Source organism: Alosa pseudoharengus, unplaced genomic scaffold (assembly GCF_046254945.1).
Source record: "Alosa pseudoharengus isolate Yale_2024_CS ecotype anadromous, Long Island Sound unplaced genomic scaffold, YU_APseudo_1.1 YU_APseudo_1.1_scf_15, whole genome shotgun sequence".
Lineage (NCBI taxonomy): Eukaryota > Metazoa > Chordata > Actinopteri > Clupeiformes > Clupeidae > Alosa > Alosa pseudoharengus.
In genome coordinates, this window is record NW_027468620.1 from 12,274,334 (window position 1) to 12,301,514 (window position 27,181).

Below are 27,181 nucleotides of genomic sequence, written 5' to 3' on the forward strand. Positions count from 1 at the left end.
TTACCAAGACAGCTGCAGAGTGGCAAGACTGGGCTTTAGTAATATTTTGTCAGACAGTAAAGGATAAATAGTTTAATGATTTTTTTTCTTTTCTTTTGAAATGACATGCTGTCCATGCATCTCAAATTGAAGGATGGATGGAAAGAACTCTTTGATCAACCCCCACAGAGAGCTGAGGTGGCTATCTGTAAGTATATTTGAGGGGACAAACAGAACTTCTCTGACAGATGACATGTTGAAATCTTGCTTTAGACCTCATAATGATCTTATAATATTATTTTATACCTAAATGCAGTTTGGAGACACCCCCGGCTGGTAGTGCTGCTGAAACTGGTGGAGGCAACAATGAAGCGGCAACAGAAAGAGAAGGCAGGTGGCAAAGGTTGCTGCTATTGAAAAATACTTTGAGAGTGAGTATGTGTGCATGTATGTAGCTGGGTAGGTCATGGTACATGGTACAAAAATACAGAATTTAAAGCACTAGCACAACACTTAACTCACAACCCACAACTACTGACAATGGAATTACTCTTTTAGAGTGAGTGAGTGAGGGAGAGAGATAGAATATTTCTGTAAATGTTTAGAATAATTTATTTCTTTGAATCATTATACAGTTTTAAAATGTTTAATTGTTTGTGTTTTTGTATATGAAAGATGTCGATTGTTGTAGATAAAAGTAGATTGTATATCTTAACTTGTTTAATTTCTAAAGTGTATATATGTAAAAGCTTGTATAATTTTGAAATGTTTGTTTTATTTGCAAGGTTGTGTTTGTCAAACTTGTTAATAAAAGTAGCTTGTGCTTTTAATTACTAGTTCTGGATTTGTGTTTATTTTCAAGTACTTTTGGTAGTTAATGGGCCACATGTGGCCCGGGGACCCAGCCGACATTCAGCCAACACTCAGTCAGATCAGTTTTATAGTGCGTGGGCCAGTACAGGCCCAGAGGCCCAGCCGACACTCAGCCAACACTCAGTCAGATCAGTTTTATAGTGCGTGGGCCAGTACAGGCCCAGAGGCCCAGCCGACACTCAGCCAACACTCAGTTATAGTGTGTGGGCCAGACCTGGGCCAACAGAATGCATGACAGTCATTTCACAGTGTGTGGGCCACACCTGGGCCAACAGAAACAATAAGAGTAATTTCACAGTGTGTGGGCCACACCTGGGCCAACAGTTCCAATAAGAGTCATTTTACAGTGTGTGGGCCAGACCTGGGCCAACAGAAACAATGAGAGTCATTTTGCAGTGTGTGGGCCACATCTGGGCCAGAGGAAATTCTTTGTGTCAGTTATCAGTAACTGGGCCATTGTTGGGCCGGAGGCCCAGCCAGAACTGGGCCAACACTCACAAAACCCTGAGGCAAGGTAGTGGGCCAGAGGTGGGCCGGTCAAATTTTGCTATCTGTGGTTGCCCACAGAATTGTCTCAAGTCTATTTGCAAAAGATTTAATATAGGCTACTGTATATATCCAGGTCAACTAGGTTGGTTAAATTAAATTAGATTAGACAATATCCCTTTTTGTTTGCCACTAAGCAGCAGAAGGTCAATGCTGAAAGGATTTTGTTCAACATTAGAGGAACAGCCTAGTTGGCAAGCTAGTTAATGTTATTTTGCTTTGCTTAACCAGATATGTTGTCAGAAGTAAAAGTTTAAAATACTTTACATTACAAAATACTGTCACAAATCCCTCTTTCTAAAGACATGTGGTCACCGCAGACCAATCAAATGGGGTCGTTCTGATGTGCTTTCTACATGCTGATGATGGTTTAAAATGTGGGACTTCTTTGGTGACATTGGTCAGTCCAAGATCAATTGCCCTAGTTATTGCCATAGGTTATTGCACTTGAACCAGCATAGGAAATACATTGTTATGTTGAGGACGCGTGTTGGTCTCATTTTTTGGCAAGAATTTTGAAACAGCCTTAACCGTTAATCATGCTATTTTTCTCTTTTTTTCTTCAAAATTATGAACGGGTTTCAGAAGCTGTTAACCTCTAAATCAAACTGTTATTTGAAATACAAACCAGTCAGTAATTTCCAATGCAATCTAATTGATGTTAACGTTAACTGTAACGTTGCTAAATCTCAATATATTTACTGTGATAATGAAGGTGCAGGTCACTTTATTACTTTAGTGACTTGGGGCAGTCTTCAATATGTTCAAGTTAAATCAAGACGTCCTACACAACGATACAAAGAACACCGACTGAAGTGTGTCTGGTTCCACAAGAGCGTTGCAAGCGGGTTGCCTGCCAAGCTGTCACATCGTATCCAAAAATCTCCGTTATCTCAAATCAGTGTGCTCACCTTGCTAGCTTCGAACGTTACTGCTAGCTAACTAGAGATGACCTTGTTCTGTGAACCGCACACTCTAGGTAACGTTAGCTGGCCTAGTCAGCAAATTTTCACAATAGTCTTAAGGTAACGTAATAATTATTGTGCCCAGAAGATCGTTCTAAATATCCTGCATAGGTCGCATCTTCCACATATCCCAGACACAGAATTTAATCTCGCTGCATTTTCATCCCTTCGCTTCTGGGACCTCTGTGGCGTGTTGCTAACCCTTAGCAACCATGGAAGGAACACATTTAACGGTATACACCAATCGGCTTCAGCGATGTTAGGACGTTGAAAACGTCAGTTTTGGTCCTCATGTAGAGGTGTGTGACTTTGGCACAGCGCACATTGTGAAACACTATGTAGCCTAACTTGGCTGTTAGATTATGGTACTGAAAAAGACAATGCGTGGTGTGTCCACATGATAAGCTTTGAAAGCGTTTATTGACAAACGATTGTGCGAGGGCTGCCAGGACAGTTTTTGGTTGAACTTCCGTTTGATGCAAAGCTTGTCAACCACTGAAGTGGCAACTTGATAGCTAGCAAGCTATCGATAGCTAGCAACCGTTGCTAAGTTAGAAAGCTAAACTCAAAGCTAAGGTAACGTTAACTTGTTTGCTTTCAGGGGAATTGATCTCGACTCTTGCAGTATGCATTCTTTAGTTTTAGTTGACGTCAGTCCTTCTTTGAAATAACTTAACGTTAATTACGTTGACATGAATCCGTGACTGCGCTCAAGTAAGCCTGCATTCTGTAACGTTAACGTTAACCTAGCAAGCGCATTTGTTGTGCAGGTTTTCCCTCATGTCGACATGTCAGCTTAGTAGCTAGGTAGATTGCCCTGAGTTTGTGCTGTAAATTATGTTAAAACCATAGGGCTGATGATTCAGCGTTAGCAAGCGTGTTTCGAAGTGTGCCCCTCAATCGCGAGATTTGGGCGTAGCTAGTTGCAAGTTTGGGAGCCTGAGCGCTATCGAGTATTAACACCTCGTTGTGGGCCAGGTCGATGCTGGGAACAGACATACGGCAAGAAGCAGGTTCTGAAAGCTGAGATTTGCTGGTTGCCATTTGGGTTGTCGTAGAATTGCGATTGTGCCATAAATCATGCTGCTGTCTTTGGTTGTACACACGTACTCTTTGCGGTACTGGTTTCCAGCCGCGGTTATGCTGGGCACTGCCCCGGCATACTTGCTCTCATGGAGTGCTTGGCGTCTCTTATCCACCGTACTACCATCCAAACTGTATCACACAATGGACGACCGCATATATTCGGTCTATCAGAGTATGGTCCTGTTCTTCTTCGAGAACTACACAGGGGTCGAGGTAAGTGTGTACGCTGAAATGTAATCATAATTGTAGAAATGGAGATGTCCCCCCATTCACTTTTCTTAGACTGGATTGTGTAGGAACAAAATTAAGTTCATTCAACACCAGTTCCTGTCTTTGCAAACGGTGGAAATGGGGCCAACATTGACTGTACAAAGGAAGTTTGGACAGAGGAAAGCTGCCCTAACCTCATGCAGGCAGTTAAAAGCCTTCAGTGAAACTGGTTCTGTGGTTAGCAGTGTTTCATAAAGTCGAAGCATGGCCATTTCACCAGCTCATAAATTGCATTATTACGTTCAGTAATGGGTTTTGGTGCAGCACTTTGTGCACTTCTAGCAAGAAGTTGATGGTGGTTTTCCCTGCCTCTAAACTCCTCACTTTGCATTCTAAACATTTAACTCACCCAATGTTTAAAGACAGACATTAGTCAACCATTCAAAAATTATTCCCGTTTCAGACACAAATCCCATATGCATCATGTAAAAAACTAAATATGTTGGCCTTTTGGAACAAGCATGGCCTGACTGTCACCTACACTGCTTGTGTGGTGTTGTAATGTGTCAGAAATCCAAGCTTACTTGTAAAGCAAGTTTCATGTTTGAGAGACATTATTCTGCAAAGTTTACTTTGAAGTGCATCCGCAACTATTCAGACAAACAGGTTTCCTGCTTTGGACAGAGCAACACTGTTTTGGGCCTAACCTATAATCTCAGTTCCTGAAATGGTTTTCACTACTAAAGGCCTTGCTAAACCAAAACTACAGTAAGGCCTTTAGTACCGAAACCACCACAGGAACTATGAAAGAAAATGGAGTATGCCTAATGAGTAATGTGTGGCAGTCGATTTATCAGTGGGTGGGTGTCCTATTAGGCAATCTACAGGAGCTGTATTCATCATGTGTTGTAGGTTAACTTTGTACTCCATTCCCTTTGTTACATGATATAGATCCACTATGGGTGGTCCCACATTTGTATGATAATGTCCCTCTGAAATTATGATTGTCAAAGGAACCAACATATGGTTCTGGAATCTTTGAAGCAGTTCATACACTAATAAGCTAAACATATGGCACTATGAGTAAATATGGGACAGTTGGAAAAGACTTGAGAATTACTTTTCATTCTTGTACCTTTTCATGTTTTATATGACCATCCATTGGCTCTGCATGTGTGTGGAAAAGATATTAGGCTTGTGGGTGCCTTGACAATACAATAAGCTTACATGTAAAGAATAGTAAAATTAGGTATGCATGAAATTGGGTTTATGGTAACCATGGTGTTGCCTAAATTCAGTCAACAGCTGATGTCATGGATTCACCCATTTTGATCCATGAAGGAACAGTCACTTGCATGTGAATAGCACTATCTTTTGTGAAAAATGTGTTTTTGGCAAAACTGCTTAAAGGATTTAGAAAGGGATCATGAAAAGAAAGGTAAATGCAAGGGCACTGGGTTACCCTGCACTTTTGCATTCATGTTGTTTGGATTTTGCCAGTAGAAATACTGTAGTTATAGGCCTATAGTTAATCTACCTGAAAAGAACATATATATTTTTGTTTCAGATCATCATTTATGGAGACATACCAAAGAAAAAAGAGAATGTAGTCTACCTTTCCAATCACCAGACCACAGGTGCGTTGCACTTGGTGCCTTCTCAGCAGGAATAATTTATTAGCTGTTGGGCCTGTACATATTTCATCATTATGTTCTATTTTGCGACATATATTTAAAAAAAAAGACAGATGTGTTTTTTGGCTCAATATTAATTTTCCATCTCTTGTGCATGCAGCGGATTGGATCATTGCTGATATGCTAGCTATCAGACAGAATGCACTTGGCCATGTAAGATACGTCTTAAAAGATGGTCTGAAGTGGCTCCCCTTATACGGATGGTATTTTTCTCAGGTAATCCATCACATGTGTGCATTATAGGCTAAATGAATGATTACAGTTTGTCATAAGGTCCGTAATGTATTTCTCTGAATAGTCCTTTCCCTAATATTTCTTCAAAGCATGGAGGAGTTTATGTGAAGAGAAGTGCCAAGTTCAATGAAAAGGCCATGACAAAGAAGCTTTTATCTCAGACAAAGTTGGGAACACCAGTAAGTTTATTGTTTTATTTCTTTGGTTGACATATGGCATTACTTAACTTTGCAGCTGGTTGACAGGAAAGTTCTTAGGACTCTGGACCAAAACACAAGTCACTCTTTTTGTTCTTAGAGTCTTTTTTTGTGATCCAAAATGCTGTTTTTGATATTGAACTATTACAGTTTTGAACCCAAATAACACTACTGTTACTACTACTACTGTGAGTTGAAGAATTTAGTGACAGCATTTGCATTTAGGGTGGTGCTCTACCAGGAAGTGGTTTCAACTGGCATGGTTTGTAACTTGTGAGGTATGTAAAGGAAACCCTGATACTGACTGTTGTTGACACTGTTCTATGTTCTTTGCAGATGTACCTGGTTATTTTTCCTGAGGGAACCCGCTACAACCCTGAGAACAGAAAGGTGATCAGTGACAGTCAGGCCTTCGCCACTAAAGAAGGTACTCATTAATGAAACCATGCCACGCTTTCACCCCAGGACTGGAAGGTCTTTTTGCTGTTTACATTATAGAAACAGTTTCTTTTAAAAGTATGACTGGAATCCTGATGTTGTTTCCAACAGCAACAAAAGGGGAACAAAATAACTTGGATTTTTCCCAATATAAATTCTCTCAAAATAAATACTAGAAATACATTGACTAGATTAATGGGCCGTCTACACGACGCCGGTTTTTGTGAAACCGGTGAGGTTTTGTTATCGGTTACGCTTTGCGTGTACACGCCAGCAGTTTAGGAGACTGTAACCGATAGTTTTTGAAACCGGCTTCCGAAGTGGGAATTTTTGAAACCGCCGGCTAACTTTCGCCGTGTAGACGCCTGTAGGTGCGAAGCCGGCAATTTTATGACGACATAGCCCCACCTCTCAACTCAGCCACGGCACTCGACCTGACACGCTGCTTGTCAAAACAAGCCAAACCATTTGTTTATTGTATTAAAATGTTTTTTTCTTTCCCCTGTCATGATTTATGTGCACAATGTAGCCTATTAGCCTTTTGTGGCTAAGTTAGAAGCACACGTTAGCTTAACTTAGTTAAACCAGAGCCCGTCTTCCTATTAGACATTCTCTGGTTAAACATTAGCTTACTGCATGTTAATGTTTTCTCCAGTGGTGCTCAGACCTAATGCAATGCATAGGCTAAGCATTTGAAATTTCACATAGCAGTCACATACCTTGAAAATGAACTTTATTAGTTTAACAGTTGAATTGAAAACCGAATTGTCTGTAGTCTCTTTATTTCATGCGACTGCTCAACAAACTGTTTCAACAATGTTTTGTTCTGCGCGATTCACATGAATTAAACGTGAAGCCTCTGCACGGCCGGCGCCATCGACTGGTCAGGCATATGCACTACTACAGCACATTTAGCCGGTTACATCTGTGCACGCAAGGTTTTTCTTTACCGGTGTCGTTAAAGGAGTGAAAGCGGTAAGAGAAAATTCACCCGGCGGTATCGTGTAGACGTATCCTTAATTCAACATACTGTTTATGATGTATATTCAGATATATTCCTAAAGAAGAAGGAATATACACAGTAGAGCTTCTTATTACACGGCTCTTCATAATGCTGCAGAATGCTCCATTCACTTGAATGGGCCTTCCCAACGTTCGGCGGTTTGATATTTCTCGATAACAGACCGTTGCTAAGTATAACAGACCGCTGTCAAGGAAAATGGGTTTTGTGCTTCTAATTCACGTCTTTCACTCCGCAAGTAGTCCGGTCACTTCTTGCATTGGAACTTCATTTAAAAGTGGAAGCAGACGGTTGATCAGCTGTGTTCTAAAGAATGTCCTGTTCGTCCTGTCGAGACTTATTTTCTGATAATGACCGGCGTTCTATACATTATCCCTTACATAATACGCCTTGCATCTTAACTAAAGCACACAGAAGCACACTCACTGCTTAGCTTCTATGATGTTCACAATCAAAGTACACACAAAACAGCAGCATAAACCAAATCACTCAGTGCTTGTTGTCAATAACCATAGTTATTATTATAGCAGCAGCAGTAGTAGTACAAGTGGTATTTTAACATCAATGGTTGTAATATCCTGCAGCAGTTAGCTACTTTTATTATTCCAGAGGCAGAAGCCGTTCATCACTTTCGAATTTTCAAACTGTGTTCTGTGTTTAGAACTGTATGCTAAAACAGGCCCAAGTTTAATTCAAATCAGCAGCACCTTCGTGTGGCTACAGTACTTCCTGTAAGCCGGAGCTTTTGGCAGAGGAAGGGGGAGGGAGTGATGCATGATGTTCCACAGCTAGCCCTGACAAGTCAGTCAGTCAGTCCTTGGAACAGAACGCCAATCAGTTTCAATGAGCATTTACATACCGTCTGAAACAGTGGACCAGTTGAGTTTGCATTGTGAATAATGGCAGATCAGTAACACAGTCCTGCTCTGTGTTATAAAGAGGTAATCTTGATTGTTGGAAAAGCCATAAAGTTAACTGATGTTTCAGTTCTGATTCTGTTTTCTACCACTGTTGCTATGGCCACACAGTGGAATTTGGCGCATGTGCAGTAAGCAGATGAACCCACAAAATTATCTATGTTAGCCTTATTTTAGCAAACATTACCGGTAGTTATATTGTTATGTCGGGTTTAAACAGTGTTTCCAACTATGCACATGACGTCTGTCTGACCACTGTTTGTGTAGTTATGAGTCTTGCCCCGTTCATTTAGATAGGAGTCTATCTTGTTTGCCTGAGATAGCGGCCCAAGGGCATTGCCAAGATGGCTGCAGAGTGGTGAGAGTTGCCAATAAGGACTTGGGTATAAACTGCTTAGAAATTAAAATAATAACTGTCTCTCCAGGCATCTCTTTCGTGCTTGATGATCATGTGATGTTATGGTGGTGTTCAACTGGCATGGTTTGTAACTTGTGGTGACCTCATTACTGTATACCGGCTATATGTATTAGCGCTTTCAAAACAGTTTCAAAACTGTCAGTGTAATTTTTACCTCACCTAACCCTCGTCCTTTTTTCTAAAGCGGACGGGCTGAGCTGGCTGAACTGTTCTTCCCACTGACTGGGTTTAGTAATTTGTACCCGAGTAAATCAGTCTTGCTCCCTGGGGTATTGCATATGACAGATAGACTTGTCTGCTTTTAGTTAAGGCAGGGCATGTGACAGGCATCTGGAAATGCCCTGGCTCTCTTGACGTAAAAGCCCCTGGATGCTGGACTGATTTCAAGTAGAGATTAAATGAGGAGTTAATGCACTGTAAAATAGGTCATCAATTAATCACTTCTGTGTAATGTAGAATATTATGTTAGTGGTTTGTGCTGATTGTTGTTATCAAAGATTAAGTCATTGGTGAAGTGGGTGGTGGCACATTGTATTTTACAAATGGTACTGGCTGAGACAAACCAAGCTCATTTCAAAATCAGACAACAAACAAATTATTTTAAAGACTGCACAGTATTTGTGTTTGAATCGGCTTCTTTTTACAATACATGTCACTTCGTCAGAATTACCATGAATGGTTTACATTTATAGTAACATATGACCTGCAGGGGTTAATGGTGGTTTCTTTAACACAGGATTGGCAGTGTTGCAACATGTTTTGACGCCCCGGATGAGAGCTTCACACATTGCCATTGAGGCCATGAAAGATCACCTAGACGCTGTGTATGATGTCACAGTAGCGTACGAAGGAACCATGGCACCAGGAGGACATAGGCAATCTGCCCCAACAATGCCAGGTAAACCTTTAACTTTTTGTAATACATTAAACACATTTTGTGCCTTTTCGTGTGTCATTTCAGGAGTACTGTAGCATGTCCTCAGACGGTCAGAAAAGATGTGCAGTGATTGCTCTCAGAGTTTACAAGTGCCTTGAAGGAAGTAAAGTCTAGTGTATTGTCTGTCATAATTGTTTCTATTGATAAATGGTCAATTTTATGAGACTGGCCTAGACCTCGGGTCCTATTATGAATCCCAAGCACTTATGTTTCTAGATGACACCAGACTTAAGATCAGATGCTTGCGTTGAATCTAATAGAATTCTGCAGCATTTAGGCCTACATATTGGGCCATAGATTGAATGTGAAAACAGAGACTGCAGTGCGTGTGTCCACTCTGTTGCTCAAAAAAGTATGTCTCAGAGAGAAGGAATAAGGTGTGGTCAAAGTATGTCTCAGAGAGAAGGAATAAGGTGTGGTCAAAGGCACCAATTGGGCCGGGCCAAGCCAAAGTTAATCAGTGGAAGATTTGGTTAAAGCCGACCAAGTATTGTAAAGCAAACTTTAAGCAGTCTTTTTAAACTAAATGCATCAGATGAGATTACATTGTCAGAAGATGGTAATATTATTGTGGGTTCTTGACGGGTCTTCCAGGAGCCCTTTTGCAAGGATTGAACTAGTGCTTCCTCTATTGTTCACCAAGGGGTTATCTGATTGTACAGTGTCTATTTGTCAGTAACATTTTGAAATCAGCACTTTGCCAGCAAGCAGTACTTGGTGGGCAGTTGTGGGAAGTTAGCTTGCTAACATAAAATAAACTGGCTGGCAGACACCTCGGAAATAACCTCAGGCTTATTTTCTGGTTACAATAACTAGGTTATGGGGAATATACTTTGTCTATTTCTCGATAACTTTTACCAAATCTAACCAAGAAAAGGCCAAGCAAAATGCCATTAATATTTCAACACGGCAGTCTATAGAGTTTGCCATTCTGCCTACCGTTTTGTAGGTGAGCTACGTAGACACAGGAGACAGAACTTAGCAGAGCAGCGGAGCCACTGTACCATTCAAGTCACTACTGCTTGCTAACAAAGAAATGGCTGGCTCTGCTCCCATCTACTTAAATGCTCTCATAAGGGCTTATGTTACCCCTCGGACGCTGCGCTCCTCCAAGAAACGTCACGGCAATCCAGCCTATTTTTCATTTGTAGTCTTGTGATGGTGGAACAGCCTGCCAAGTGCCACCAGAACACGCATGGTGTGATGATTGGAAAGAATGATATTAAGCTTTTAGTGCCGCAGCATAGGTTTGTACATAAAAATACGAGTACTCCACAAACTGTAGAGGGAGTCCAGTAGCAAAAAAAAAATGGTCATATTCAAAATTAAGACACCCCTGCGAATTTGAATATGACCGTAAATGCATTCGAATGTCAATCAGCAACCATAGGATGGCATCAGAAAAATGTGCAGTGGTCTCTTATTTATTTTTTTTTCTGGAGCTGTATGTTTAATTCGATGATATTCAAGATGGTCCATAATACAGCTTCGCACCAGCTCCCTTACTACAGAAATATGTAAGCATCATGGATCACTTTACCATTAGGCTAAAGAAACTTGATATTTTTATCCAGATAGATAAACGATAGATAAGATCAGACCTGGGCAGTGATGGTTTATGATCGGTGCATGCAATTGTCCCCTGTCAGAGAAGAATGTTGCTGCACCTATATCCAAAATCCATACCTCGGTGCCTTCATTTATCGCCAGAGTTTAAAATAACCCACAAATTAAGATGCAGAATGGGCTATGTCTGGTGCCAAACTAAGCCTCATTGACTAGGCTGTTTGACTATGGAACTAACATATTCTATGCATTGTGGTGCTTGACTGTTATTGCCTTTCTGTGATATGACCTCTATCTTTAATCTTTAAATCTTTAATTTATGCATCTCTTGTCCCTTACTAATTAGCCATCCAACATTATAGTTTGGCAGGGATCATTGTGGTAGTGGTTGTTGCCCTTCAAAAAGCGATTGCACTAATCTTGTACTATGATTACTACTATTATTATTATTATTATTGTCAGTGTTTGAGATAGGTCATTGGGGCCTCCCTTTGTATGGAAATGCAGGGGCTCACTTGGCAGTCAAGCTCTAGTCTTGATAGATTTTGGGATACAGCCAATCAGGATATAAAATCCTATTCTGTTGCCCAACAACTTGACTATATCATAAACATCATGGCTGACGTGAGGGGTTTATTCCTCCAGTCTGTGGATAGGGTGACTTGTAATATCTGGCTCTCTGACAAGGCATCGAACAGTCTGATGTGGCTATCTGACGAGGCTTCTTATCACCTATTAAGAGCAGTACATTTTTCTCTGACTATCCCTGCTTGGTCAATATGCATTTAGAGCTGCAAGTAAATGCATATAATATATTTTTATGAGCTCCCTGTTGGCTTATACATTTCATTATAATGAAAATGAGTTTGTGTATGTATAAGAATTTCTTGTGCCTTCCTGTAAACAAGTTGTCCTGACGTGTTGGTATTCAAACGCCGTCATACTTCCAAAGGCAACTCTTCAAAATATTTACCCATGATGGCTCGTGCATGCAGCGCTGCAAAAAACATCCTGTTTTGGACAGGAATAAACACTAATGGTGAAGCGGATGTTCACCGTGTGGCTTTCCAGTAATCTGTCTGCAGCTTCCTTTTATCCACATGCTCATGGCGTGACTGTCCCGACTCCACAAACAGCAGCTGGTGGCTGGGCAGCTTAGGCCCAGATCGGGGCCAGATCAGGGCCGGATGAGGGCCAGGCCTGGGCCAGAAAGCTACGGTCCAGAATCTGCTTTGTAGGCTTGGGCAGGCGTTCTTATAAAGCGCTTTCAGACATACGTGTAAGACCGGAGGTTCTGCCGATGTTAAACGGTGGGGCCGTATATCTGAACGACATAACCGGTCATATGGAAGTCCGAATTCACCCGGTGTTTATACTACCCCCGACCTAGTATTTCCTCCGGACATTATGTAAATGTGCTGTGTCTGAACGAGGCGTAGAACATGCGGTTAAAATTCACACCTAGTGAGAGGGCGTGTTGGTGACGTTTCTTTCGTGCGTCCATGTGGTTAAATCTGACTTAAATGCCAGTGTTATGATGGAGTGGCATAGTGCTGTCCAGAAAATCTCCGACATGGAAAGATGCAGACATCACGGAGCTACTGTCCATTTTACAACATTTTGATAAAACACATGAAGGGAATGGCAAGTTGTAGCCTACAACTGCATGGCAAGGCCAAACGAATTCAAAAGACTGAATCATCATAAGCAGAAGGCGCTGAAAAGGCAGTAGCCTACAGCGACGTCGTTGACGACAATAACAGGAGTATTTAATAAATTGTTAGCCAACACGGTTTTCTGTTCATTGATAGCCTTAGGCAGAATTAGGCTACAGAAAAGAATACAATATATTTTTTCTCTCCCGGCAGTAAAGACAGTAGATTCGTGTTTAAAATTAAATGAAAACTAAAGGTAGGCTATAGGCTTATTATGCACATGACCATCCAGAGGAGGCTGGTGATCTGTCAAGAATGATGAAGATCGTAAGATACAGATGGTTTTATTGTTGCTGTCATTATTACCACAAACACGAATTGACAACGAAACCATGGCGATCGTGGGTTATATCTTGCCTGTTTATTAGGCCATGCACAGCCCTGTCAGAACTCCGTGTAGCATGCATACTGGCAGTTTTCATAAACCACATCACCAACTAGTTCGCACTTTGGATATATCGTTGGATTGTGAAAAGCCCAATTTCGAATAACTACAGTACAACAGATGAGGTAGGATGCATATTTTGCAATTAGAATTTCGTGTTGGTGAGACCTGTTGCCTATCAGTAGACATGTCATCTCGAGTTCCACGACAGCTAGTGCCACCGAAATATGACACTGAAATCCTCTCACTATTGGAGTCGCTCAGATAGAAACAGCTGTAACGTGGTTAGGACACTTTTGCTGTGGAGTGGAGACGCCATAAGTTAGGTGTGGTTTTGACAATCAGAAAAGCAATATACTGAAATAGTTTAATGATGTAAAGTCAAGTGCTGGTCTGGTGTGTGTGCACGCAGTTTTTATTGATGAGTCGGAGTGGCAAGGGCATTATAAAACTTCTCGCTCTTAGGCCTACTCATACACCGCGTTGAAATGGCGTAGCTGTCTAAATTCAAATCATATCATGCTAGGGGAGAAATCGTGGGACATCCATTATTTTGTTATTCAGCACCCATGGTCAAAAATATGTTCCCGCGCGCCTGCATTACGTTGAAAACAGATAAATGTGTTTACTCGAAGCACACATACAAATTCTGTATGTGCGCACTTACGTGACTATCCTACTTCAAGTATTAGCATACGCACAATAGATTTCTCTTCTTTAGCCTATAATGCATAGGCTACACTTTAAACAAAAAGCAGCTGTGACAGGCAGCGGCCCATATATTCTGCGTCATATATCTCGCATCTTGTGAACTCTAAGCCCCCACCCCTCACTCGACAACCACACGGAGATTCTGTAATGTGCGTGTATGTCGTTCACACATACGTCCGTATAAGGTCAGTATTAGGTCCGCAGGTTAGCATCATATCTGAATCATCCGAAGGGTAGGACCTCCGTTTGACAAACCTCCGCATGTACTCCGGAGGTTATATCTGAAAGCGCTTATAGTGTTCTATGTATCATGCGGCCAGTTGTTAATGGAGGCTTTAACGTCCTACAGTTGTACAGTATCCAATCCCTGGCTGACCCTGGAAAATGATTGTAGATAAAATGTGTAAATAAAAATAATTTTATTTTTATGATGGTAAGGCTGAAATGAATTGTGCATTCCTTGTTATTCTCAATTACACATCTATCCATAGAAATGTCCTGAGACCATGCAGATACATTAAGGTTATTGAAAGGCCATGGCACCCCCCATGGAAGTGCATCATATTGATTATACCATTTATTTTACCTCAGGATTAGACCTTTTTCCGTTTAATTCCGTTTGAAATTTAGACCGTTTTTATGCAGTACTACCTGTATTGCTCTATGACCTACAAGGCAGAATTACCTGCACGTTGTGCACTGTAGAGGCTCTGCTCAAAAGTATGGGACATGTTTATGTACAACTTATTTGTGGACATCTGAATATAATCTCAATACAGTAAGGTATGGTTCTGTGACCCATCTTGGTTCAACCAGTATCTGTGCAAACCCGTCCCACGGAAGGCTGACTTTGACATGGTCTGATTGTGCTTACCCCAGGAGGATCGAGTGACGTGGTCGAAACACAAAGCCATTTCTCATGAGGCCATTTTGATTAAGATCTTGTTGTTTCGACATGATAACACGCTACTAAACAAATGGCCTTGGTGCTGCAGCGAGCTCTAATGGGCTCGAATGATTACTTCCCTCTGGATTAGAGAGATAGTATGGGGCTCCGATTCGACAAGTCTGATTTATCTCGACTCTGTTTTATTAATTAGGGGTCCTTTTTACCCCTCAAGGCATTAATTATACTCCAGATGGAGAGACATTTGATCGTTGTTCACACAAGAATATTTGTTGTTGTATTTAGAATATATAGTATATAATGACAGTAGACAATAAAGAATAATGTAATGCATTAGACATCTTGAAAGGCACTTGTTTTACTGTGTAGATTAGCTCATGTAATATGCAGGCCTGCATGTGTATTGTTATACAACTATTTATTTTCTTAAAAAAAAAAAGAAATAGAATTATAAAATATATAAGTGACTATACCTTAGATTATAGTCTTGAAGTAATGCTTTAGTGATTTTTTTTTTTCTTTTTTTTTCTGTAAATGTGGAATGGTTTTGGCAGTAATGGCAACAATGTTTATATTTTCTCATTGTATTGTATTACAATGTAATCTTGTGGGTTAACAGTTAGGCAGGGATCTCATTGACCTGCGGCTAGCGGAAGTCGCAATGGTTAGGCAACGGAACAGTCGGAGCAGCAGCGTAACTTTAGCGTTGAACAAGCTGAGCGTTAACTAGATGCAACTTTCAAACCGCAACGCAAGTGTTCGTGTGACTTAGGAATTAGAGAGAATTTATGATCTCAGTATTGCGTAACGCTTTACCGCTGCCACTTCATTATTTCCAGTGTGATCGCCATCTTAACGATCGGTCAATAAACATCAATTATCAGTAAAAAAAGTCAGAAATATTTTTATGTTTACAAAGAAACACAGTCTTCATTTTGAAACAGAATGTTAATGAACAGATAAATAAATTAAAAAAAGATTGTTTAAATGTTTATACATTATACATGTTTGCACATACAAATTGTTAGTGAGAATGAAAGTTAATGAAAACTTATCTTATTCATGCTTGTTTTCTCCATATGTCAGAATTCCTCTGTAAGGAGTGCCCAAGGGTCCACATCTACTTTGACCGTGTGGACATAAAGGAGGTCCCTTCGGAGCCTATGTTTTTCCGCAGGTGGCTGCACGAGAGATTTGAACTCAAAGACAAGTGAGTAATTCCCCGAGAGACTAAATATCCACGATGTGAAATAAATGTAGCCTTTTCTATGCTTCACTTGGTCTCATGGTAAATCAGTTAAGATTTAACTTTTTTGGGGCATTATTATTTTTTGGTTATTTCCTTACCTGAATGCTTCAGTGTCTTTGTGTTCTGCATGACTCTGTGCAATATTTATTCCTGATTGTGAATTATTATGTACAACCATGTTAACTATGCTTACATTTTCTCTTGTCACTTGCACTCTGAATGTAAATGGTGGGGGTGGGGGGGGGGTCATCTTTAGCATCTTTTCTACTGAACTTGAATGTGACCCAGTTCTCTTTGTCTCTCTAGACTGCTGAGCATTTTCTATGAATCGGAGGAGCCCGCCCTGAGGTGTACATTCCCTGGAGAGGCTCGAAGTTCGACGCTAAGCCTCACAAAAACATTGCCCTCGCTGGTCATTCTCAGTGGCTTGACCTTGCCCATGCTCATGACCCCAGCAGGCCGAACGCTCTACTTCAAAACCTGGATCTACGGGACTCTCATAGGGTGGCTATGGGTACACCTTAGCCCATGAGCAAAAGGAGTCGACTGCCATAACTCTTCTCTCATATCGGTATGGACAGGCCATGCTCTAGATTTCCCTCCTATGGTGTAGGGGTACAATTTTTTTCAAAAAAAAAAAAAGAACTGTTCAATTTTTTGGAGCTACAGTCATCCTGTTCACAGAGATGTACCCCAAACCTCTTATTGTTTTTGGAGAAAAGAAGGTACAGTGTTTTGTCCCTGGTGTTCTATTCCCATCTGCCATAGCCTTTCAGTCGTATCAATTCATCTCCTAGAAAAATGTGTGTAGTGGCCATTCTCACTTCCACCCATTCATAGTTTAGATTGTATATAGGAGAAAAAAGAAGGAAATGCACTGAAGAAAAGAGAAGGTTATTATAATGTTCTTGTTTCTATGGCTTTGATTTGGTCTTGCATTTATGCTGTCTTTGAATGTCATGTTGAACGTGCGTGCGTGCGTGCGTGCGTGCGCGGCTTTAGCTTGGATGTGAGAATCATGGGTAGTCTGCATACTAGTTTCTCAATTGCAAAACTTTTAATACATATGCCCTCTACGCACAAATAAAATTGTATACTTATTTCTTACATAATAAATACTTTAACTTAGATGCCAAGGTTCATTAAATCTGTGCGCTTCAATGTTAAGCGAGAAATGACCATTTCACTATCAGTTTCAGTATATTACAGAAGAACTTGGCATGGCGAGAAAAAACTTTTTTTCTGGATTTGAGTATTTGTACTGTTTTTGATTTATTGCCAAATGTGGGGGGAAAGCAATACATCCACTTTAAAAAAAAAAAAGATGCTATATAGAGAATATGAATTAATTAAGTTCCTGTTGAGCTTAATGCGATTTTGGTGTGTGCTGCCTTTAGTATTCTATGTCATGCCACCAGTGAGAGAGGCCAAGGGGGATACCAGTTATGTAGTCTCCGTTCTGTTCTATGGTATGTAGCACCTGCTCTGATGCACAGTATGTTACAGTTAGTTACAGCTACAAGTATTTTAAACAGTCGCTTGTCTGTCTTTTCCTTCCTTTATTTCGGGTTGGTCCTTGACCAATTTCCTCCACATATACAGTAAGTCTGTATGCAGAAATGAAGGTGGCTTGGCAGGTGTATGTGTGTTTGTAGTCAGCAACATTGCTGGTCGTGGCAAGTGGTAAAATAGCTGTTCCATTAAGCAGCATCTCTGTTGAAGTGCCACTCAGTCGCATAGCTGTGTGCCTTGGGCTTTTAGGGGGATTGTCCTTGTCCACATGCAGGAGCAGGGTCCTAACCTGTGGAAGCTATCTCACTGAGTCCCCCTACAGGGCAGTAGCTGAATTACAGAGTCATATCACAGCGTGTCATTTGCTATGATTTGCAAAAATGTGGACTCTAAAAAAAAAAAAAAAAAACTTTTGGGAGAGTGTACAACATAATGTGCAAAGCATCTTTGTCACAAGCAGCTTTTTCATGCATTATTTACCATATAGCTCTGTATGAATGTTAAAAGTAGTCAGAAACCAGTCAATTCTTACACCAAGTCCTTTGCTTATGTGTTTAATCAGTTTATGCAACTGCTGTATGTTAGAGTGTATTTATATAATTTGCATTGCACAATCAGCAACATCAACAATACATTGTATTTATGTAGCGCTTTAACAAGGCACCTTCAGTGCTTTACCGTGAAGCGGGATTTTAACTAACCACCACCAATGTGTAGCACCCACCTGGGTGGCGCACGGCATCTGTTATACCAGTGTGAGATTGAGAGTGGTGGAATTAATAAGCCAATTACACTGGGGGATGATTAGGTTGCCAGATCAGGCTAATTATGATGGGCTTATCTGTGTTTCAGAAACATGCACTGGTAGTGACTCCCAAAAAAATGTGGAGTTGGGAAACAAATATAAAAAGAAAAGGTGCCCCTATTCATACATCATGTAATGTAGTGAATTTATGGTGCAATTAATCAATTTGTGTAAAATATCCCTACCGTGTTTCTGTTCTGTGTTTAGGCCTATCATAATTACATTTTGTGTAGTCATCTCAGAATTATACGTTATTAGAATGTATTTGTATCGTTTACATTAATCGTCAGCTTTGTGGACCTTTTGATATTTGCAAATTGTTCATACATCACAATTTTGCAGTACTTTACCTTTATCCAGTGTTTAAAATGAAACAGTATCAGACAGAGTGGAACTGTGCTATTTTTTCCAACTCAAATTGAAATTTTTACATCAAAAAAGAACTACCTCTCCATCTCTACATTTTAACTGCAGAGACTCTTATATGTTTACCAGATATGATGAGCATGGCTACGGTATGGAGACTCTTTTATGTTTACCAGATATGATGGGCATGGCTACGGTAGATCACATTGACTGGTCCAGACCTTTGTGACGAAGATTTCAGAATGCAGTTTAGTCCAGGAATAAAGCCTGTCCAGAGGGGGGTGGGGAGGGAGGGAAGGGCAAGGACCCTGTTTTGCACTGGATGCTTGTGGCGTAAATGCGGCTCTGATTTTTAAAAAATATTATTTGCATGTCAATATTGTCTGGTGTGTGTGTGTGGGGAGGGGTGGGGGGCTATCTGCTTTTTATCGTGTAACCTGGCCAAAATGCCCATTTGGCTTTCCAACATGATTAAGATTATAATTTAAAAAATATATACTGGAAAAATATCCAGATTCCTACTGCAGGTTTTGGGGAATGGTTAATTTCTTAGCATATTGACTATGGGTTCTTTTCCCAGATTGTGTCTGTGAGAGGTCATGCAGGAAGGCACATTTTCTAAAGGGGTGACAATAATGATGGAACTTTTCATACTGTCTTTGTGTTCTTTTATGCACATTTTCCCACAACAATAAGTCCCTAAATTATTTTCATATATGTATTGTATTGTGTGCAATGTGTTTATATACATTTGTCTTTCCATCCAAGTGCCCTGCCATGTAATTTAAGTAGCTCTTATATTTTTCTTCATACAATTTGTGTGCTCACACATCATCATTAAAACAACTTCCACTTTTACATCTGGTGACTCTTCCATCTTGTCCATGTTATTTGCCGAGATATGATCTTAGAAATAAGATATGCCTTTCATGTGCAACCTAAATTTGCACCATGTTTTGGCCATTGGAAGCATGTGAAGTTTATATATATATAACTATATAACTTCACATGCTTCCAATGGCCAAAACCAAAATTATTAGTTGAGGGAATGTCAAATTTAGGTTGCACATGAAAGGCATATATATATATCCACCGGCCAGGATAATAGTAGTGACACAATTTGAATGATACAGATTTGGAAATGGTCTCAGGATCAACAGAAGTTAGTTATTTAATGTTGCATTATTGTATGGGTGTGTTAGTTGAGTCTGATATAACACATGTATTAGCCATGAATATTGTAGTTGTCTTACAGTTAATAGTTCTATAGGGTGTAGTTGCACTGGTACTACACTTTTAACAATTTTAAGATAGTAAAAGAGTCAGTCAGGAATGTATAGTGGAAACTCAGATTTTAATTGATAACACTAAATGCCCTTTCTATATGCATGAGTGGAGTTTAATCTGCTGCTACCTAAACAGCCAGAGCAAAAGGTTAGGTGGGTGATTGTAGCCTAGGAGTGATGTGTATATCAGACATTGGGTAGTTCTTAAAAGATGATGGCCTAGGCCTACTTTGTCATACTCTAATACAAATATAGAAAACTTTAAAGCCCACTTTGAGTACCTTTGTAATTGCTGGTAAACAACAAACCAACTGCCTCTCTGACACTGTGATCAGCAGCACCGGAGCGCCACAGGGAACTGTGCTCTCTCCAGTCCTGTTCACCCTGTACACATCTGACTTCTGCTACAACACCGAGTCATGCCACATGCAGAAGTTTTCTGATGATACTGCAATTGTGGGGTGTATCAGGGACGAGCAAGAGGAGGAGTACAGGAGCCTGGTGGAGGACTTTGTGCAGTGGTGCAAACTCAATCACCTTCAACTAAACACTTCAAAGACCAAGGAGATGGTGGTGGATTTCCGCAGGTCTAAGCCCGCTCTGCTACCAGTCTCCATTGATGGGGTCAATGTGGAGGTGGTAAGCACCTACAAGTATCTGGGTCTCCACCTGGACAATAAACTGGACTGGTCAGCCAACACTGATGCACTCTACAAGAAAGGACAGAGCAGGCTGTACTTCCTGAGGAGGCTGCAGTCCTTCAATGTGTGCAGCAAGCTCCTCAGGATGTTCTATCAGTCTGTTGTGGCCAGCGCAAGAAGGATGCTGGGCGACTTGACAGGCTGGTAAGGAAGGCTGGCTCTGTAGTGGGAGCTGAACTGGAGTGCATCACTTCAATATCTGACAAAAGGACCCTAAACAAACTGATCATCATCTTGCACAATGAATGTCATCCGCTCTACAGCACTATCAAAAACCAAAAGAGCTTGATCAGCTGGAGACTTCGCTCACTGCCATGCACAACTGAAAGGCTGAGGAAGTAATTTGTTCCTAGGGCCATCGAACTGTTCAATGCCTCACTAAAGGGAAGAGGAGAGATAGACTTCTCTGCTTAGTCTGTCTGCCTCTCCACCCTCTCCATGTTTGAGTACTGACTGCCCACTACTGCTTTACTACTGTTTTACTACTGTTTTACTAATGTACACAGCCTAATGTTTTCACTACTGTTTTACTGCTACACTGTTTTTCATGCTATATTAGCACACATGATCAATGGCTGCGGTCAGGCTTCTGCTACAATACTGAATGAATGAATGGCTATAACCCTATTACCTCAACCTGTTCTTGCACTGAAATAGTTTTTTATTTTACCTTGTCTACATTATACTTTACTCTCCTATTTGTCCATATTATTTATGCTGGTCTCTAGACCTTACTCTTGCACTGTTGGACTAATGTTGGACTACTTTTTGCACCTTCACCATGACACTCACTCTCTTGAGCACCTTGCCATGCACACATAACTAAGGACTATGGTTGGACTACTGTTTGCACCTTCACCATGACACTCACTCCCTTTAGCACCTTACCAGTCCCGGCCCTGTCACTACAAGTGTCTTATGCTTGATCACCCTCAAGCACATTGGACTTTCTTAATTTAATTTATATAGTGTATTTAGTATTTAGTTTTGTTAGTTTTCTTATCTTTCTTATCTTCTACTGTCTTTATTGTACAGTGGAGTTTAGTTATATGTTTATACTTATACTTATGTTTACCATTTCTGCTGTAAGTGCATGTTGTGTGTGATGTCTGTATGCTACTGAGACCCTTGAATTTCCCCTTGGGGATCAATGAAGTATCTATCTATCTATCTATCTAACTGCCCTCATACATAGGTAGGCTAACTATCATTAAAGTGATGAAACATTTGATACCCCCTCCCCCTATTTCTTGCGGAAATAGGTCACTATTAAAAACGCAAGTAGGCCTACAAATAAATTTGGATATGTGAATGCACACTGTCTACCCCTGACCTCACCGCAAGCCACTGATATCTCCCCCTTTTTTTAACTTGATTTCATTTTCATTGAAATAGTGCCATGAAAATTGCTGCAACTCTATCAGTGTGTTTCATGAGTGTTTGTTAAATCATCACAATAAATCACATAAAACACAGACTTATTTGTGGGAGTCTGCAAGGAAATATATATCCTTAATATCAGATACAATACAGTTTGTTTCTCCTGAAAGTCATTCTCTTTGAAACTCAGTAGAAATTTTCAGTAGGAATAAGCCAGAGTTAGCACTCTGACATTTTGTAAATATCCTTGACTTTGTCTTTATTCTACCCTAAATGTGTAGGCTACATTTTTTAAAGACATATGTATCTTGATTCTTAGGGTTCTTAAAAAGTGAAATAAGATAAGAATGTCTCTTTTTTTCTCATGGTTTTACAATTGGGCAATTGTAGGCCCCTACTCTATCCACTTGTAGTGCCTTGTAGTAGTACCTAACTTTTAGCTTGTTTCAAACCAAACACACACACCCAGACACAAGCACAAAAAGATTACAATAGCCTGCCTGATTATGTAAAACTGCATTGGAATTTGTAAATGTCACAGCAACAGAGGGCGCTCAAGGCAACGCACGGCCAGAGCCGTATGCGTACGGCCTCTGAGCCATAGCGGCCGCCGTAGAAGTCAATGTTTACTTCCTGGACGTGCAAGACGTGACAGAACTGACAGAAGCCAGTGCCAGTGCCTGATGTTAGTTGTTCAAGTTTAGTCGATTGTTTGCTTGTTGAAACTGTTTAATTAAACAGCCGTCGGAGCTGCAAGTAAGCGGCCTTTAAAAATCATAATATATTCGGTGTTTAATAGTAGGCTAATGATGATAACAGGCCTAAGCATAACGTTATTTCACGACGACAGCAAGTCACTTGATGTAGCCTAGCCTAAGGTCCAGTCTCCTGCCATCTAGGCTAAGGGGCAACCTGGCCCAAAGACTGTACTCAAAGATTAGTTAGTTAGCTTCATCAACCGTCTCTGTTGTACTTCTTTTATACCAGACATATAAGAATCCATTCTATAGTCAATGTTTTATACGGCCTATGTTATCCACTGTCACAGGATATCGTTTGTCTAGTTTAGGCTAGGCTTATATTTGATATTTATTCTGCATGCATATTCAGCTGCAGTTGTTTGAAGGCTCGGTTTCAGTGTTGTAAGGTGATACAAGTTAATATAAGGTCTGGGGGGAGGGGGGGGGGGGGGGTTGTGTGTGTTTCTAAGTTTGTAAGACTTTTATAATGTTCCTAACAGTGATCTGGGCTATGTTTCGTTTCGCTTCTAGTCTGTCATCAAAATGGCTATCGACTGGCTTGGATTTGGTTATGCTGCCGCTATCATTATGGGAGGCCTCATGGGATACAAGAGGAAAGGTAATGACCTTATGGCGTTGTGCACTGACAAGTAGTAAGAGCAAGAGAGAGTCTTTAATGTCCCCCCGGGGGGTATTGTTTCCACACATCATTCCACAGCACACCACCACATGTGGTATAACATCAGTGGCGCAAAAAGTGGGTAGGCTATGTGCTATATGCGGCGCATAGGGACGCAGCTCCATGGGGGCGCCAAAGCGATGGTAAAAATATATATATATTTGGTATTTTCTATACGTAGCTACTGCTGTCCGTTTCTAAATCATTTCAACTTTTTCTCAATGTTCTATAACATTTTAGATGACTAACAGGCTAGAGTAGGCGCCCTATCTCATAAGATACCATTATAGAATTTTGACATAGAAGAGGGAGTGGGGGCGCCGTAAGCGCTGGGCGAGCAGATAGGCCTACGAGTAGTGAGTTGCCGTCTATGGAAAAAGATGGATACAGCAAAAAAAAAAGCTGTTGACGACTATAAATAGAAAAAGAAAGAGGGAAAAGGAGATGGCATGTCAAGGGATGCAACAGCAGTTAAATAAGTGGACGGTGAAAGGCAACAGGTAGGATTTAAAGTGATGACGCCTGTACTTGGAGGCTTGCAAATATGAATGTTAACAGACTAACTAGCGTTTGTTAATTAAGCATAATGCCGATTGAAACATAGCCTATTCCATTCAGATAGCTAGGTGGCTATCATGCTCATACTGCACTTTTAATGGCCAACTGCAAACAGAAATGTCATGCTAGCAGTAACTCATTACATTTTTCCATATCCTAACAATGAAGGCTCCTTGTAATAACTTAATATTGTGTTGTCAATGTGGTGCAAACAAACAAGGTTAGAGTGCCTATCAGCCTTATCCATTGTGAGCATTAGCTGGCAAAAGGACGTTATGAGAACCGTTTAGACTCTCTTAAAGTGGCAATGCACCATTTATCAATACTTATCAAGTATAACATCAAGTTAAACATCAAATTGGCAGCATTTCTTTAAAAACATATTCAATAGACACTAATACACAGTAATAGTGTAAATTATTGGTCTTTTGTTTTGCTTTAGTTTGTGTGTTTTTTTTTTTTGGGGGGGGGGGCGCCAATATTGTTGTTGCATACCCCTCAAAAATGGGTAGTTGCGCCCCTGTATAACATGTAACACAGGGCAGCACATATAGCATGTCACATATAACATGTAATGTATATCTCATCCACACAGCTCCAAAAGCTCCTACACTTCTGACATTTTATAACCTGTCATGTCACCTTCTTCATACACCTTTGTTGTTGTCTTTTTCCTTAGGTAGTGTGATGTCATTGATAGCTGGACTGTTTTTTGGCTGTATCTCAGCCTATGGTGCCTTCAAAATATCAATGGAGCCAAGTGATGTTACAGTTTCATTGAGTAAGTAATTCTATTTTGCATATTTTCATGTATAAATATATCTGCACGGTATTCAATCTTTCTCCAATCCCTTGCCATTTTAGTTGCTTCAAGTGTTCTTGCAGTGGTGATGGGAATTCGATTTAAGAAGTCTGGGAAGTTGATGCCGGCTGGTTTCATGGCTGGAATGAGGTGAGAATCATACTTTCGAATATAATAACTGTTGATATTGAACATTTAAAAAGCAGTCTCATTATCCTTTCTTAGTACAATCTGGATAAGATACGTGACTTACCATCTAACACGCTGTTTTTATCTATGCAATTTAAATAAAGCAACAGGGCTGTAAAGGAGCTTGTATAGCACATGCTGTTGCTAGTATGTATTCTCTTTGAACAGAGGAGATGACATACACACATGGCCTGAAATAGGGATGAAAGATTGGGGGGGGGGGGGGTATCTAATTACAATTTTTCTGACTGATATTGCAATTGCAATTTGATTTGTGATACAAGTCAAGCTTCAGTTCGAGATTAACTGACGCAATACACACATGTGATGATTTCTTATTAAGATATAAACTCTTTCTACTCATCCCAGGATGAAGATATTCAGTACAAATCACTTCCCAATATACCTTTGAGGTGGCCCCATCTCATTAGCTAGCATGCTGAGCACAGTATCTCTGATTGATGAGAATGACTGTCACACATGGACGGCATGGGGCAGCCGTGGCCTACTGGTTAGCTCTTCGGACTTGTAACCGGAGGGTTGCCGGTTCGAACCCCGACCAGGAGGCACGGCTGAAGTGCCCTTGAGCAAGGCACCTAACCCCTCACTGCTCCCCGAGCGCCGCTGTTGTGTGCAGGCAGCTCACTGCGCTGGGATTAGTGTGTGCTTCACCTCACTGTGTGTTCACTGTGTGCTGAGTGTGTTTCACTAATTCACGGATTGGGATAAATGCAGAGACCAAATTTCCCTCACAGGATCAAAAGAGTATATATACTTATACTTATACTTATGGATTTAAAAAAAACAATGTGACGTTACTGACCATTCGATCGAAGTTGCTAGCTGCACAGTAATTGCAGCTTTTTGCGACTTGTCTATTGTATTAGTTCAAATTGCGATTTTGATTCAATCTGATTGAATCTTTCAGCCCTAACCTGAAATGTAACAATATAGCCTACTTAAGAGTAACCTACTAATCATAATCCTAACGATGTGACTCCTCCTTCATTTCAGTCTCTTGATGGCACTACGGCTTCTACTCAGCACTCTGGTATAAGCTGATACAACTGCAGTATTCAAAAATGTTTGCCAGCAATACAAGCAACAGGACATGTTGCATGTCAATTTCATGCCGCTATACATTCCACCACCATCTCTGTAATCACACTAACATTTTGCATTCCGAATAAAGCAATCATTATTTTTTATTATGTGAGTGTATTTTCCTTGTTGGTGGAATGAGTTGCCCACTGCTCTCTGTTCCTGTGATAGATTTGGGTCTTTCAAGAGGGGTCTAAAGGCATATCTGTTCAACATGCACTTAGTTTATTAAGCGTTTCTCATGCATTAGGGTTTGTATATTATAGTATTTATTTATTTTCATTAGGCTATTGATTTAATTGACATTGTTGTTTATTATTGCTATTCTCCTTAATGTAGCATTACCAACTTTTAAATAGTTTACTGTTAAATGTAACTATTGTATTGTTGTTATTTGTATATGTCACTTTGGACAAAAGCATCTGCTAAATACCATAACCATAATCATTTCCTTTGAAAAAGTGTCTTTGCACTTTATTTGTAACACTTTAGGAATTATACATTTGTTTTAGTAACACTGAACACAATGTTTTGAGTAACATTGATCACAGGTCATACAGTGTGAAACTTTTCCTCCCAGTTTCTTTCTCTCTAAGACCAAAGTCTAAAGTACTTAACATCTTAACTGTGTCAAGGGTCCGTGTGGCCTCGTAAACAAATGACTTACTCCACCTTGTGTGGTATTAATAATCTCTGTATAATAATAATTAATAGACTGATGAAGACGGTGTGCGTCAAAACGTTGCTCGTTTGCATCTATTAAACACTCATTCATATTCATGTAATCCGGCTCTTCCTTAGGGTTCAGTCATTTGAAGTGGCCCATTAAGTGTGGCTGGTGTTACTATTACTTTACCTAACCTTTAACGTAGGAAAGTGTAGGTAAACAATGCAGGCCACCTGTACCTTGTATAAGTATATGGTTATTGCAACCTTGTGTAAGTATGGTTATTCTTATACTCAACTTCGTCATTAAGTAGGTGCTACAGGGATATTCATTCAATGTCACTCTGA

The 27,181-nt window shown here is 40.4% G+C and overlaps 2 protein-coding genes across 3 annotated transcripts; both read left to right on the forward strand.

The window, feature by feature from the left end:
- Positions 1-2,359: 2,359 nt before the first annotated feature.
- Positions 2,360-19,589, forward strand: agpat5 (1-acylglycerol-3-phosphate O-acyltransferase 5 (lysophosphatidic acid acyltransferase, epsilon)). Its single transcript, XM_076285571.1, has 8 exons — positions 2,360-3,662; positions 5,227-5,296; positions 5,454-5,569; positions 5,677-5,766; positions 6,121-6,211; positions 9,315-9,476; positions 15,886-16,009; positions 16,355-19,589. The coding sequence occupies exons 1-8, from the start codon at positions 3,444-3,446 to the stop codon at positions 16,578-16,580; spliced, it is 1,098 nt and encodes a 365-aa protein (XP_076141686.1). The 5' UTR covers positions 2,360-3,443; the 3' UTR covers positions 16,581-19,589.
- A 3,139-nt stretch (positions 19,590-22,728) lies between these two features.
- On the forward strand, positions 22,729-26,277 carry tmem14a (transmembrane protein 14A). Of its 2 annotated transcripts, none has more exons than XM_076285573.1 (5): positions 22,729-22,783; positions 23,370-23,457; positions 24,755-24,856; positions 24,940-25,027; positions 26,081-26,277. In XM_076285573.1, the coding sequence occupies exons 2-5, from the start codon at positions 23,382-23,384 to the stop codon at positions 26,121-26,123; spliced, it is 309 nt and encodes a 102-aa protein (XP_076141688.1). In that variant the 5' UTR covers positions 22,729-22,783; positions 23,370-23,381; the 3' UTR covers positions 26,124-26,277. The 2 variants fall into 2 exon arrangements, with proteins under 2 accessions (XP_076141688.1, XP_076141687.1); XM_076285572.1 differs by having other exon boundaries at positions 22,740-22,854.
- Positions 26,278-27,181: the final 904 nt, after the last annotated feature.

Coding starts and splice junctions, on each gene's coding strand:
- agpat5 (XM_076285571.1), top strand. CDS start 3,444: ATGCTGCTGTCTTTGGTTGTACACACGTACTCTTTGCGGTACTGGTTT. Junction 5,297..5,453: donor TTCCAATCACCAGACCACAG/GTGCGTTGCACT, acceptor TTGTGCATGCAG/CGGATTGGATCATTGCTGAT. Junction 6,212..9,314: donor GGCCTTCGCCACTAAAGAAG/GTACTCATTAAT, acceptor TCTTTAACACAG/GATTGGCAGTGTTGCAACAT.
- tmem14a (XM_076285573.1), top strand. CDS start 23,382: ATGGCTATCGACTGGCTTGGATTTGGTTATGCTGCCGCTATCATTATG. Junction 24,857..24,939: donor TGATGTTACAGTTTCATTGA/GTAAGTAATTCT, acceptor TTGCCATTTTAG/TTGCTTCAAGTGTTCTTGCA. Junction 25,028..26,080: donor GGTTTCATGGCTGGAATGAG/GTGAGAATCATA, acceptor CCTTCATTTCAG/TCTCTTGATGGCACTACGGC.